At 36.3% G+C, this 14,724-nt stretch overlaps 1 protein-coding gene across 1 annotated transcript in view; it reads left to right on the top strand.

Moving 5' to 3' along the window:
- Positions 1 to 14,724, top strand: part of grid2 (glutamate receptor, ionotropic, delta 2) — a 415,852-nt gene that overhangs the window by 391,021 nt on the left and 10,107 nt on the right. Inside the window, exon 14 of the mRNA XM_016461892.1 lies at positions 3,797 to 3,963. Coding sequence (XP_016317378.1) covers positions 3,797 to 3,963 — 167 coding nt within the window. The remainder of the gene's footprint in view (positions 1 to 3,796; positions 3,964 to 14,724) is intronic.

Below are 14,724 nucleotides of genomic sequence, written 5' to 3'. Positions count from 1 at the left end.
CACTCAGCAGGAATGTCCTCTTTCATCAAATGAAGCAGACCTCTCTCCACACTTCCTCGGGTTCTCTAGAGCATGGTTTCTGAAGCCTCTTATGCTTTTGACCTTTTAGAGTCAGAACCTGATAAAAAGGGTTTTAAACTAACAACTGAAATGGAGAATAGAGAAGGGTTTATTTCTTTTAGAATAAATGGAAAAATCTTTCTCTTACTGTTTCAAATGGGAACATTACCAGTTATATTTCATCTTGACCACATAAATCCAACATGTTCTGCCCTGCAACTCAAATCCAGTCTGATGAATGCTACAAATGAAAGGTTTACTATGTTTTCATCCACGTTAAGGCAGCATTTCCATGCCATGTGTTCAAGAAAACAAGATCGTATCAAAAATTGCCTTTTTTTTAATGTGCATCTAGGAATTTCAGTAAATCCATCATCTTTCCATTGTTTATGCACATGTAGTCTTTACATATTTAAAACTGATTAAAAAGCTTTTCTGCACATATTGGAAATTGTATCCACATCTTGGCGTTTCTATCCAGCACTTTTAATATGATCTCAAAATTCACATTAAAAATATGTGGCTGGAAACCCAGGATATGATGACTAGCAGGCAAACGCATTTGGAAAATATCTGAAATTACGCCTACTACACTTACACCTTATCAAACATGGGCGAAAGAAGTAAAACTATGCTGCATTTTGGGAAATGTGTCGTGCCTTAGATAATGTTGGAGCAATATCTATATATCCTTTTAGCACTCACATTTACTGCTGTTCTGGGGAAGATATAATATTTCTTCGAGCTGTTCTTTTCAAATTAAATATGTGTCAGTAATAAAGGTGAAGCAGTATTAGTGTGTACATGATTCACTTGAGTAACTTAGAATGAACTAGATTTTTAAAAAGAGAGAAAAAAACAACCTCTGTACCTCGTCAAAATATGCAGCTGTGTTCTTTTGGAAGTTATTGATTTCATAAAAGCTTTGATTCGTTTCATACTATAGGGCTTACTTCTCACTAAACATCAGAGGAAACCTGCTGTTTTTATAGAGTGTTGTCATTTTCCCAAGCCATTGAAACCATGAGAGCGTTGCGAGCACCACATTTCCAATACAATCGCATCCAATGTGTTCCTTTAACTTTAACTCAGTGGCCTGTTGTTAGGAGGAAACGTTGAATATGTGTGGGTGAATATGAATCTAATGAGGTCATGTGCTTGATGCCTCCTTTAAAAACAATGTACTGATTAGGATGCACTGAGCATTGTTTGTTTTAGGGAAAATGGCCTGAAATAATTACCTTGGCACAATTAAAATCACAGCCCCTTTGATTGCTGTGGCTGCAGGGCTGCAGGACTCTGAGACATGCTTCACTTTCCTGTCTGTAATGTGCTCCGGGTCAAGAAGTTTTTCTCCTTCGCTCACCTTTTGTGACACTTGCCCATTATAATGCAGTTGTGGCAATTTAACCAACTGCAGTTGTACCACGGGCAATTTTTCCTCTGCTGTCTGAGTTCAATTGAATTAAAAATCAATAGAAAAGGCCTCCGGTATAACAGACAAATCTTCATTCAGCTTCTCAATTTAATGTTCTTATGTTGTGGTGAGATCTTTTGTGAATTTTTTCCTGTCTGTGTCTGTGTAATAAAAAAAAAAAACATAAAAGATGAACACGTACTACTACAAAAATGTAGCATACAGAGTACAGAATATATATATATATATATATATTGGACCTATATTGTGTGTATATATATATAAACAAATTTCGTAATGTTTATATAGTGAATATAACTGAAAATTGCAATTGACACATTTGTAAAGCTCTTCACTCTAGTATAAAACAAGCATCCAAGCATATTGAACACCTTTGAAGGGACTCGGAATGAGGTGGAGAGTTATCGGTTGAAGCCTGCGGTGCAGCTTCATATCTGTAAGCAGTGAAGTTGCATCTGCATTCGTTGCAGTGAAAGGACTGCTGCTCTTATCAAAATAAGCTCTCGATGTGAGAATATTCTCAGTGTTTTATGAAGCCAGGAGCCACTCGAAGCCCATTTTAGTGCTTCAGCAGACTGACCTGTAGTTACACGCTATGTCTGGGAAGCCGTTTGGAGTAAATAAGATGTTTACTCATTTAATAGCGATTTTTGCAGACTGTTTTGAAATGCCTGAAAATTTCATGAGCAGGCTATTAAAATGTTTCTGCCTAAAAAGTCAGATTCATCTACCATATTCTCAGTGTTTTATGAAGCCAGGAGCCACTCGAAGCCCATTTTAGTGCTTCAGCAGACTGACCTGTAGTTACACGCTATGTCTGGGAAGCCGTTTGGAGTAAATAAGATGTTTACTCATTTAATAGCGATTTTCTCTGAAGGCAGTCTCTCTGATCTAGCTCTGTCCTTTTGCAGACTGTTTTGAAATGCCTGAAAATTTCATGAGCAGGCTATTAAAATGTTTCTGCCTAAAAAGTCAGATTCGTCTACCAGCAAAATACCCACGCAAATTTGTGTACATATTTTACATGAACAGTTTACCATATCTGAGAATGAGGTCGCTATAAAATATATCCTTGGATGTTGAACTGCAGATTGACTTGAGTTGGAAAAAAGAAAGCTCTCTGGTTTTCATTAAAAGCACATTGATTTTTTTATGCAAGGGTTTTGTAACCTTGAAATGTTCTCTCAGAGGATAGAGGCCATCTTTCACTTGACTTGTTCAAGGATATTTTTTTTTTGTCTGTAGTTGTGAATAAACATAGGCCTTTTTTAGAATTCAGTTCTTTCATAGAGCCTAAGATACATTTCTGGAGCTGTTGAAATGTTCATTTTCACTCAAAGAGGAAATCTTATGAGTATTTAGAGATCTAAATTGTAGCAAGGGTCTTTTCCGCTAACCTTGTTTCAGTAGAAGTCCGATTTAGAAATCGTGACTCGACAGAGTTTGAAGATGTAAAATGTCCTTGTACATCACTTCTCAGCCGTACTTAATAAACGATTAATGGTAACAGAGTAGCGAAGGCCTACTGGGATGTTATTTAAAGGGGGCATATCATAAAAAAAACGTGTTTTTTTTACCTTCACAGACATAACCGACTTTTTTGTAAGTCGTGTGTTTTTAACAGAAACTTTTATTTGTGTATTTGACAGTGTAAGTGCAATAAGACAAAAGAGAACTCACATGCTGTGCGACAGATGCTTTCTGTGTGCGTGCTTCAGATGTGTGCACTCAGAAAACTGTATATAAAAGTTTAAACTGATATGGCTTTAAAACGCATGATTTCAGCGTGATAGACATGACAATCAAAACCAAACAGATGTTTTTTGGGCAGAGTATCTGAGGTAAGAGCTGTAAAGGCACAGCCCTATTCTGGAAAAGGGGCGGGGAGCAGCAGCTCATTTGCATTTAAAGTGACATGCACATTGCTTCCACTTAAAATTGGCATTTTCAGAATGATATAATAAATGCTCTGTGGGGTATTTTGAGCTGAAACTTCACGGACACATTATGGGGACACCTGAGACTTATGTTACACCAAAAGGGGCATAATAGGTCTGCTTTAATTCAGGTATGATTGTTTTTTTATTAGCAGTGCAGCTTTATGTGGACTAGCCACTTTTGCTAACATGTCCAGCACCTGGTCGAATTATTTATGGACAGTTTGTTCCCACCTGATTTGGTTTTGAATTCGTCCTTATGTTGCCTCTCTGTTTTTCTTTGAGCATGATTTCAATCACATCTCTCAAAACTCTCCTGTCTTTTGTGTACATACGTGTGTCTTTTTTCTCACCCTCTTAGGTGAAGTACGGGCGTTTTGCATTTGTGTGGGATGCAGCTGTGCTGGAGTATGTGGCCATTAACGACGAGGACTGCTCGCTCTACACCGTGAGCAACAATGTGGCTGACAGGGGCTACGGCATTGCGATGCAGCATGGCAGTCCCTACAGGGACATCTTCTCTCAGAGGTACTGTATGATGAGACTCTTATTGTCCATATGTAGCCAGTCATCTCTGGGGCCCTTCTGTTATACAAGAAGGAATTTTCAATTTAAATTTGGCATTTAAAGTCTGAGTTTGTGATTTCTCAAATAGAGTAGACCAGGGATGGATGGAACACGGGCTGAATTAACAGTCATTTTAACCACTTAGAAAGTAGGTATAGGAATGAAATCATTATTATACATGAGAAAATTCAAAGTATGTCCCAAAAAATAAGTACAGTACTAAAAAAAATCATAAATATTTTGAGGTAGAATTTGGTCAGCTTACTATTAAAGGACAGAATTTATATCTTTTGATTCTCTTGTTTGATTTGAAATTTCACACTTATTTAAAACTTTCATCTAAATGTAAGAACATACCTAGAATTATCATTTCTAAGCATTGCTTTCTTCATTTAATTCTACTGGACCTACAAGGATGGAACAAAATAGGACCATGTTTCATGTAGGACAAATGTTTCAGTTTGTTCATTAATATTTTTCAACCAGTTTGTCATTTTAGAATATATTTTTCATTTTTATTTAAAAAAAATCATTTTTTTTTTTTTTTTTTTGCTTAAAAATAAAATTGGGTGGAGTTGGGGGAAAGTTGTTGATTTTTTTTTTTACATTTTAATTTTAATATAAATATACAATATATACATTTAAAAAAAGTTAATTTGTGTAAAATAAATGCATATGCATAACTTAAAATGTAAAAACAATTGTATTTTCTAGTGTTAAAAGCCCAATTAAAAAAAAATTATAATCATTTGTAGCAGACAAGTATGAGAAAATTATACCAAAGTTTGAGATAAATTTCACAAAAAAAAAAAAAACTTCTTAAAAAGTGTTACAACTATTCATGGTCTCCCCTGTTAAAATTCATTAATGATAGGTCTTGCGTTTGTGATTTTAAAAACACTTCCCTGTTGGGCCTCACAATTTATTTTTATTTATTTCCATCTGAGGAGTGTGTTGCCTGAAATCCACTAATTTCAGGCAACACAATGTGTTGTCATTGTTGTGGTCTTGGACAGCTATCAACTTTAATTTTAATAGAGCAATTTAAAAAGTTTCCTATGGCTTCTGAAACAATGGAGAGGAAATTGCATAGCAGAATTATATGAGAGTGTTTTATAATAGGCTTTCAAATTTAGCCAGTCAACTGAGCTCAATTCTTCAAGTGAAAAGACAAACTCTTTTGCGTCACCTAAGAGGCAGTGCTTCTGCGCAGTAAATACAGCACCAATGGAGATCAAACAACATACGATTCTTAATGGCAGGAATGTGTTTTTCCGCTCCGCTGCTACAATACGGGGAGCTGAATAGAGATCCACGCCATGTTAAATCACTCACTCTGAGTGAAATTGCTATTGCTATTGAAATACCAGTATAGTGACAGACTGAGAAAAATATGATAGCATGGTGTGATGGACCCATTGTTTGGGTAAAATTCGATACATGCTCTGCGTTTACTCATCACCAGGAGTCTGAAGAGAGAACATGCTAGTGCAGTAGCTGAACACATCTGCCATAGTGCATAAGTAAAGTAGCCCACAGAGGGAAGAGAAAGAGGAAAACTTGACAAAACAATTAAATGATAATAAGGTACCAAAAGGAAACTGTACTGTAGTGAAAGTGCACCTTAATCACTTACATTGTCCTCTAGGTACAGTTGTTCTGTGGATTTTGAAGAGCTTTTACCATTCCAAATCACAGATCACCATCTTCCATCTGTTGTTTCCATGAGACTAAATGCATGCGGTTTTGTCAGGATACTGCACAGATGCACCTGAAATCTCATAAAAACTCTTGACAACTTGTCAAATGATCTATAAGTGAATAATCTGTGTGTAAATGACATAATTCTCTGAACATTTCCCTTTTAGTAAGAAGAAATGAGATATTTAATGCAATCTGCTTTGTAGAATTCTGTAGATGTCCAGCCCATAGAGTCCCACTGAATTTGTTCAGTTGGAGTTTATGGCAGCCACCTGAACCATAGATTTAAAGGCAGCACTTCGATGGATATATCGAAATAAAATCGATATCGCAATATGGCTTAGTGCTCATGATACTGTGTTCAGCGTCTCACAGCAGCTCAGTTCATTTACTGTGAACATGTCTGAGTCTGAGTCACAGAAACACTGTATCTTCAGCAACACACATGTAGATGAACACACGTATTTATTTGCCAGAAAAGCACCAAAATAAAAGCTTGATGGCTTAATGTTTAAAAAAGGAAGACATTTAGACAAAATGTGTTATATGTATATATTTGTATATTTTTAAATATTTACATTTTATTTTTACATTTTCCTTTTTTAATTTTACTGTATTATTAGTATTTTTATTTAGCAATATTCACACACAAAATATGATTATTATTTTATAGTCATATTTAATAGGCCGAAAACAAGTCATTCAGGCTTAAAAGGTTGGTTTACAAAACATAAATGAATAAAAGAATAATATCAGTGAAAAAATTTTTTTTTTCAGCTTTTTAAAATTCTTTTTATTTTACAGATTCTCTCCCCTACAAATTTACCCCATTCATTCTAGAATGATTAATTATTTTTAAATAGAGCTGTTCATTTCATTTAGTAATAATTTCTGTATTTTGTCATATCTCAATATATTTCACAGATGAATATTGCAATGGCAGTTTTTTTTTTTTTTTCCAATATCCTGCTGCCCAAATTTATATGCCATGTCAATACCATAAAACAGTTTTTGAGCACTGTATTTTTTTGCTTAGGGAGGGAGAAGTGCATCAGCAGTAGTAACACATTTAGTGTAGCATTTATAATGTTTTTTTCCTTGCATATTTCTATTAGTAAATATTGTAGTAATATTGAATATTTTTTTAAGTTGTTTATTTAGTGGTATTTTGAGAAGCAGCATTTAAGAGTAATGATTTGCCATTTGATAAATGACATTTGTGTTCCCCCCTTCTTGAAAATCACCAGCCGCCACTGATTTGTGTGTGAACGTGTTTTTGTGTGTAAATGTATAGATTGATGTAGTCTGCTACCAATCCAAAAATATCAGGGAGTTTATTGTTTATTGAGTACATGTGGTTTATAATCTGGCATGTATGGGCAATTGCTAAATCATTAATTCTTAGGTTGAACTCTAAATTACACATTATTGATTGGTGTGTTGGTTTACACTGGAGGCATGGGAAAGAGAGAGAGATAAAGAGTGTGAAATAAAGAGCGACAGAAGGGGTATGTTAGGTGTTTTGAATAAAAGCTTAGCATTTAGAGTAAGGAGAGTGCTTTCTTTCACGTTGTATTTGATATGTCTTGAGATGTTTAAACAGTTGCCATCTTTATCTGGAAACAGTGTAGTTTTTTTATTTTACCAAATTTTAAATTATTTATTTATTTATTTATTTTGGATTACTAAAGCTCATGCTTAGATTTTTAAAGATCAGGGCTGTGTTTCCCGATAACGCTGTCTCTTAGCGCGCTATGAAGTCTCTAAAGGTATGCCTTAACGAAAGGTGTACCATTTCTAGGCATGTTCCCCGAACTATACCTTTGAAAGTTGCTTAAGATATACCTTCTTACGTGTGAGGTGCCAGGTGCTGTCCATGGCGGTGGTGCTGAATTGGTTGATATCAATGGCTCAAGAATCGATTATTCATTCTATGCATGGGCTGCTTCACTGTGTTATCTGAGAAAGTGTTGATTTTAAATAAAGACACGGAACTCTTTCCTGTTAGAACGCAACGAATTTGTGTGAAACTTGTACTTTTGCTTTGCAGCATACATCACATCAGGGAAGAAAACCAAGAAAGAAAAATATATGCCCAGAGCACCTCCCAGTGGGCACCACATAAAATACAAGGAATAAAACCTACACGAGACACTGCTTAATCATTTTACAGCCTTTAACAGAAGAGAGAAAAAAATAACAAAATAAAAATAACACCTTGGGCCTACACAAGTCCAACAGAAAAACATTGTGGTAAGAGTGCTTTCCAACAAGAAGCACTTCAAAAAAAAGTTGAAATTGCATTTATCAGGAATCATGGGATATTAAAAAAAATAATCCGAATTGCAAACTCAATCCAACCCTGTGGATATTTTATATAATTCTGAAATGAGTGCGCGAACCCGCAACCTCATGCCCAAACGTAGCCTATATCACTAACTGGCAGTATGCCTTCACTGGCCTTTGAATGATTCATTTATATTATCATAATAATTTTTATTGTTACTCCACAGCCAGGGTTGATTGCCCAGCAGCCGCATCACATATTGGTGTAAATCACAAATGTTTGTTATTGGATGTCCTACTCAATAAAAACGGAACAGGAGAAACATATAATCAACAGCTACTATTACGGAGAGAAAGAGGAGAGCCGCAAGCAGCTGAATTTGTCTCGACAAAATCGGACCAACAAGATCTAAAAGTTTCTGAATTTACTGCTTTGCCGGCAAATGTGTTTTATTTGTTTTGTTTTGTTTTTCTAAAGTTTTAGTACACTATTTGGCTCCACGGACAGCGCCATCTTTGAGTTTGCACAACTATTATATTCGTATAGAATGAGATGTAAAGAACTGTGAAAAGTGATAAGATATAGCTAAGAGTGGTCCAGACCAACCTTACGAAAGTATGACTTACGAAAAGTATACTTAACTAAGAATGTTTCAGGGAAATGCGTATTAATGATAAGGTACAGGTTAAGGTACAACTTAAGAATGACATAGTGTTAAGAAGGTTTCGGGAAACGCAGCCCTGAAGAATTTTGGTTGAAGAAATGGGTGGAAAATATTCCTTAGTCATATAGTCATATAGGAATCAAAATATCACAGACTTGATATTTTGATTAAAGGGGTCCTATTATGCTCTTTTACAAAGTCTTGATTTTGTTTTGAGGGTGTACTAGAACAGGCTCTCATACTAGGTTGTTCGAAAAACACATTATTTTTCACATATTTTACATTATTACAACACCTCTCTCCCCAGTCTGGCATGAACGGCTCGAATAGTTCCTGTATCAAATGAAGGCCCGCCTTCTGAAATACGAAATGTGCTGTGATTGGTTAGCTGGGCCAGTGTGTGTTGTGATTGGCAGCACTCGGCGCCTGGTCGGGAAATGTCACGCCCCTTACCATAGCCACCTACGAGCTTCAATGTAAATATTGCATCAATATCAAATCAACTTGAGCGCGATTTAAACCCGGATGATTGTAACCACTCTAAGTTCGTCCCTTACCATAGCCACCTACGAGCTTCAATGTAAATATTGCGTCAATATCAAATCAACTTGAACGCGATTTAAACCCAGATGATTGTAACCACTCTAAGTTTGTCTGCCTTGGGAAAGCTAGCGTGTCTCTGACATAGTGATAACACTCGTTGCCTTCTCTAGTGCAGCTCAACCAGGTCTCGTCCCATTCGTCGATATTTGTGATATCACAAATCCTGGAAAATATGCGTTGTAGTCCAAACGAGTCGTTCGTTGTAGTTTGTAAAAAGTGATTTCTGTTAAATAAAGTATCTCCTTTTGAATTGGACTTTGAACTTTGTAACTTTGCAGATTTTTTTTATGCTTAAACAGCAACATTACAGACTAACTAAAGTTGAAAAAGTGAAAAAGCATAATAGGACCCCTTTAAGACTGTTTTGTTTTGAACCCATTACCCTAGCAATGACATAGCTAGGGTAATGAACCCTAGCAGTTCTTAAGACCACTCAGAATACCTTAGCAACAACGTAACAGCATGGCAACCATGCCCAACACCTTAGCATCATGGCAGTGCATTTTGTGCAGGCTACCACTACTCACATTTTCTTCATAAACTGTAAAAATCTAGTTGCATCTTGTTGTTTTCATCAGCAGGGTTATTAGAGGAGTGAAGACCAAGAGTGAAGACCAATTACCCTATTAAAAATGGCAGACTCTAGAGCGATCTCCGCTTATACCTGACATTTGCAGCCCACAGTGCCAGTCAGTTTCCAGGACAGATGTGAACTTGCTTATACTCCTCAGGGCAGATACCCATGTCAGCCTGGTTATGGCCACATGTCGCCTGTTTACACAAAGTCAGTCCCTTAGCAAATGGTGCTGGGAACCCATGACATTTTGGACTCATTGTCCAGCTGATAGAAATCATTAGAACAGAGCTGCAGTACACTTCTGCCGTTGAAAGCGCTGAGCTTGGTAAATAAATACAATGTTAACACTGCAGATTTCTACCACATGAGCGGTTCAACATAAACAGAGCCGGGGAAATTGAACACGTCCCATATCCCATACAATTACACCTTTAATTATCCTAATTATCGACTAATTGAAGTGAATGTTCCCTAAGCTTAAAGGAATAGTCTGGGTTAAGTACAACTTAAGCTCAATTGACAACATTTGTGGCATAATGTTGACTACAAAAACAAAAAAAAACTTGTCCATCGTTTTCTTGCAATACAAGTGAATGAAGCCAGTTTGGAAGATTTAACTGCCTTTTTTATTATTTTGTACTGTTCTCTGAGGTCCACTTATAATGTTATCAAGATTTTTACATCAAAAAACATAATTTAGAAGTAATAGGCTATTTTCTGTCCTGTTTTGACCCCCCTCATCAGAACGCTTTGTTTGAATAGGCATGACGGATTGTAGACTTGGAAGTAAACACCCACTGCTATGATTGGCTAAAACTTGTGTATGTTTGACAGCGTACATCCTTCATAAATGGACGCTGCTGTTATTTAGGTTAAAAACGCATAAATACTCAGTACAGAACAAGTAATCAGCATTATGACACAAATGATGTCAATCTGAGCTTAACTTGCACTGCAATCCAGAGTGTTCCCTCACTGAATGTAGAGACTTAGAAATATTACAGCATCTTCAATCTTTCTTTAATGTATATATACAGGTGCATCTCAATAAATTAGAATGTCGTGGAAAAGTTCATTTATTTCAGTAATTGAACTCAAATTGTAAAACTCGTGTATTAAATAAATTCAATGCACACAGACTGAAGTAGTTTAAGTCTTTGGTTCTTTTAATTGTGATGATTTTGGCTCACATTTAACAAAAACCCACCAATTCACTATCTCAACAAATTAGAATATGGTGACATGCCAATCGACATTCTAATTTATTGAGATGCACCTGTATATATATATATATATATATATATATATATATATATATAGTATAGATAAGTTCGGCATAGAGATTAAAATCAAACGAGTGGCTATTATACTGATATGTCTTTCTCAATCTTTTGAGATGTCTAGCATCCCTCAGATGTTCTGATTCAAACTGATAAGCTGAAAAGAAATTCCCTCTGTATTTCCAAGGCAAAAAAAAACTGCTTGCCTTTGTCTTTTTGTTCCTTTTCTCATCGTGTTTTCCCAGCTCTTATCAAGTAGTTTGTCTCCCCGCAGTTAGAGACATCTAATAACGTGATCATTTCTGCTGCAGCTGGTTGCCATAGCAACAGCTCCAGCAGTCCACACTCGAAGCAGCGCGCAGGGCCCGAGAGGCGAGTGAGGAGACTACACGACAGACAGACCTGAGGAGAGAACCGCAAATCCCCACCCGCATTATCCCCGAAGAACAGAAAAATGAGTTTGAAGCACTACCGCAACCCGGCACACCGAGAGACAGAGAATCAAGCTCAGTGTCATACTGAGGTCTTAAATAAAAGCTTGTTGCAGTTACCAGATCACCCAGTTGTCATGGAGAATCAGGTTGATCTGGACTTGTGCTGTTAACAGGGCCAAGTGGTTGTGTTTAGTGCCCAATATTGAACATGGACCACAGCCAGCTGAACTCTCTTGGTCATTGATATGGCAGTTCAAAGACAAAAACACAGGTGAATTTGTTGCTTGCGTTTTGCCCTGGCTTGTCAGTCGAGCACAACTTGTTCAGCAAGCACACCGCTTATCTCCCTCTCCTCATCCTCACTCACCTTTCCCTCCATTCATGACTCCGTTTTGGGAGGAGAGGGAATAAAGAACAAATAAAATGTCTGCTGTTGCGAAGCTGTTGTTTCTCTGTGAGAGCCTGCAGGGAGAGAATCAGATTTTAAGTGGTAAAAGGGCACATTTTTTAAGCCCTCATGAAATCAAAATTTGAATATTAGATAGCGTATAAAGTTAATCTGTATGCTAGGGTGTAAATATAATTACACTAATCAGCAAAATAATATGATGATATAAAAAAAAGGTTAAATTGCCTTTTTTATTGTCATTGGACTAAAGCCAAAAGAAATTATAAAAATATCTGTAGAATTATGTTATTATTTATTACTGCACTGGACTAAAGATTTTTCTGGTCGACTAGTAGTCATTCATTTGAAGCGATTAGTCGACTAATCATGTTTATATTAGTAGACCATATAAATGCTTAATAAGCATTTAATTGTCTATTGCCTATCAGCACTCATGCGCTCACATACAGCTTGACACAGCACACCGCAGAAGTAATGATTATGAATGCGTCAGGAAAAAACAGCAAGAAGACTGAACGTGCACATTTCATACGGATTCTCAGATTCAAAAGATGTATTACTCTTATCTGTATGAGCTAAAATGATGGAGTATTTTAAGTTAAATGTAAATGATCGCACTGGCGCCTCCAAGTTAACTGTCATACAGTGAGCGTGCTACTGTTCAGATTCCATACTCCACACAAACAATAGTGTGTTCAATAGTGCACATTTGTCTAGGTTAATGTTGGAGCGAGCAGTCATGTAATGTTACTGCTACTTGATAAGCCACATTTGCAGTCGATGATCAAAACGAACGTTTGGATGTCCTGACCGATGTACTGTAATTACCACACAGACCAGCTGTTAATGATCTGTCCATCATGGACTACATGACTTTGCCACTTCCTGTGGACTTTTTTTCTGCGATTAAGCGACTAATGAAATTTTGAACGACTAAGCGTCTTCTGGTCAACTAACGGTTAGTTGACTATTAGGGGGCAGCCCTACTTTTTAGTAAGTCAGTTTATTTGTAGGGTGCTTTTCAGATTAAATATTTGGCTATTTAAATAAAATATTTAATAAAATAATAAATATTTAAATACAAATCACAAGCCCAAACTTCCTGTTTCAATAGGAAATGCATCAACGCAAGAAAGAAGACCTTGTTCATCAGGTGATTTGTTTTCATGGGGTTTCATGGTGAAGAACATTTGATGTGTTTGATGAAAAAATGGCGTTACAGACTTTTCTAGAGAAGTTTAGCAAAAGTGAGCATGCTGAAAAAAAACTTTCTTTCAGCATATGGCATATATCAGTGGGCTTATCTTCTCAACAAACAAGGTAAAATCTGGTACCATCTGAGATGTCTACTGTCATGTCTCTCCTGAGACTCCTGAAGACAAACATGTGGCGTATCCTCAAGGGCAAAACTGGACAGTTGATTCTCGCAGGAAAAGAGCCTGGTGTTAATTCCTGTGGATCGCACCGCTCCTCATTTGTTCAAAACACCAGGGTGTTAATTCATTAAGCACCGAGACTGTTAATTTGCCCAGGACCAGCTGCCGGAAAACCACAAGGTCAGAAACAAGCTTTCTAATACGAGTCCTTGAAGGCTGAGACTTATTTTAGACTCGGGTTGAAAGATGTCACAGAAAGAGTAGAACAGAATCAAATGTCTCCTTAAGAATGGTTACACAAGGCATTCTTTTAAATTCATGCTTGTTTCTTCCTTGTCATCCCATCAGTGTGGTCAGATGTAACCTATTATCTGAGCCCTGAAGCAGCACAGGGCTCTGTTGACCCACTGGGAGTTGACACATCCATCATGGAAACGCTCATAAATGCCACAGACTAATTTTTCAAGGGTAGGCCGATCCATATGCCTGTGATAGGGGTTGTTCTGTGGTGACCTCCAGTGGAAATTAGGTCTTAAAGGAATAGCTGTTACTGAAGACCAAGACATCTCATCTCAGAACTCATTCATCACAGTAGTTTTATAACATAAACAAATTAAAACATGAATTGGAATATGCACCAATGTTAAAAGGGCTAAATGTACTGTACATATCATTCACCACCATGAGGAAACCTTTAAAATTAAAACTTGGAAAAATATAAAAAATAAAAGCTAATTCTGAAAAAGCTTATATTAATAAATAGTATAATAGTTTTGAAATAATACTGTAACAACACTGCTGTCATACACCACCTGCATCCTTCCTACACTATAACAAAAACTGTACACTCTAAAAAATGCTGGGTTGTTTCAACCCAACTTTGGGTCAAATATGGACTAACCCAATTGTTGGGTTACATTTTTTAATTAAATATTTTAACCCAAAAGTTGGGTTAGTCCATATTTGACCCAAAGTTGGGTTGAAACAACCCAGCATTTTTTAGAGTGTAGAAGAACAACTATTTAAGTCTTTCTACTTCAAAATTCCATGTTTACTTTAATGTGGTACTTACAAATTATTTGTAATTAATTGGAAATTACTGTCCATTTCTGAGTGAAAATAGTTTCTACATTTTTTTCAGTGTATTACACCAATCTCATGCTGAGTTTTCATGAAATCAGTCATGGCAAACTTATTTGTAATTCTTTTAATGTTCCTTGAGGCTCACTTATTATGTTAGTTTATTTTCACAAACTATATTTGCAAAACATGATTATTTTGTGAATATTAACAACATGAAGGTAATGTATGGCTTCTTGAGACCTTCTTGATACTGCATTTGCCATGCTGTTTATATATATATATATATATATATATATATATATAGTTCT

Source organism: Sinocyclocheilus anshuiensis, unplaced genomic scaffold, assembly GCF_001515605.1.
Source record: "Sinocyclocheilus anshuiensis isolate Anshui unplaced genomic scaffold, SAMN03320099.WGS_v1.1 scaffold80, whole genome shotgun sequence".
Taxonomy (NCBI): Eukaryota; Metazoa; Chordata; class Actinopteri; order Cypriniformes; family Cyprinidae; genus Sinocyclocheilus; species Sinocyclocheilus anshuiensis.
This window is presented reverse-complemented; position numbering and strand designations above follow the sequence as displayed.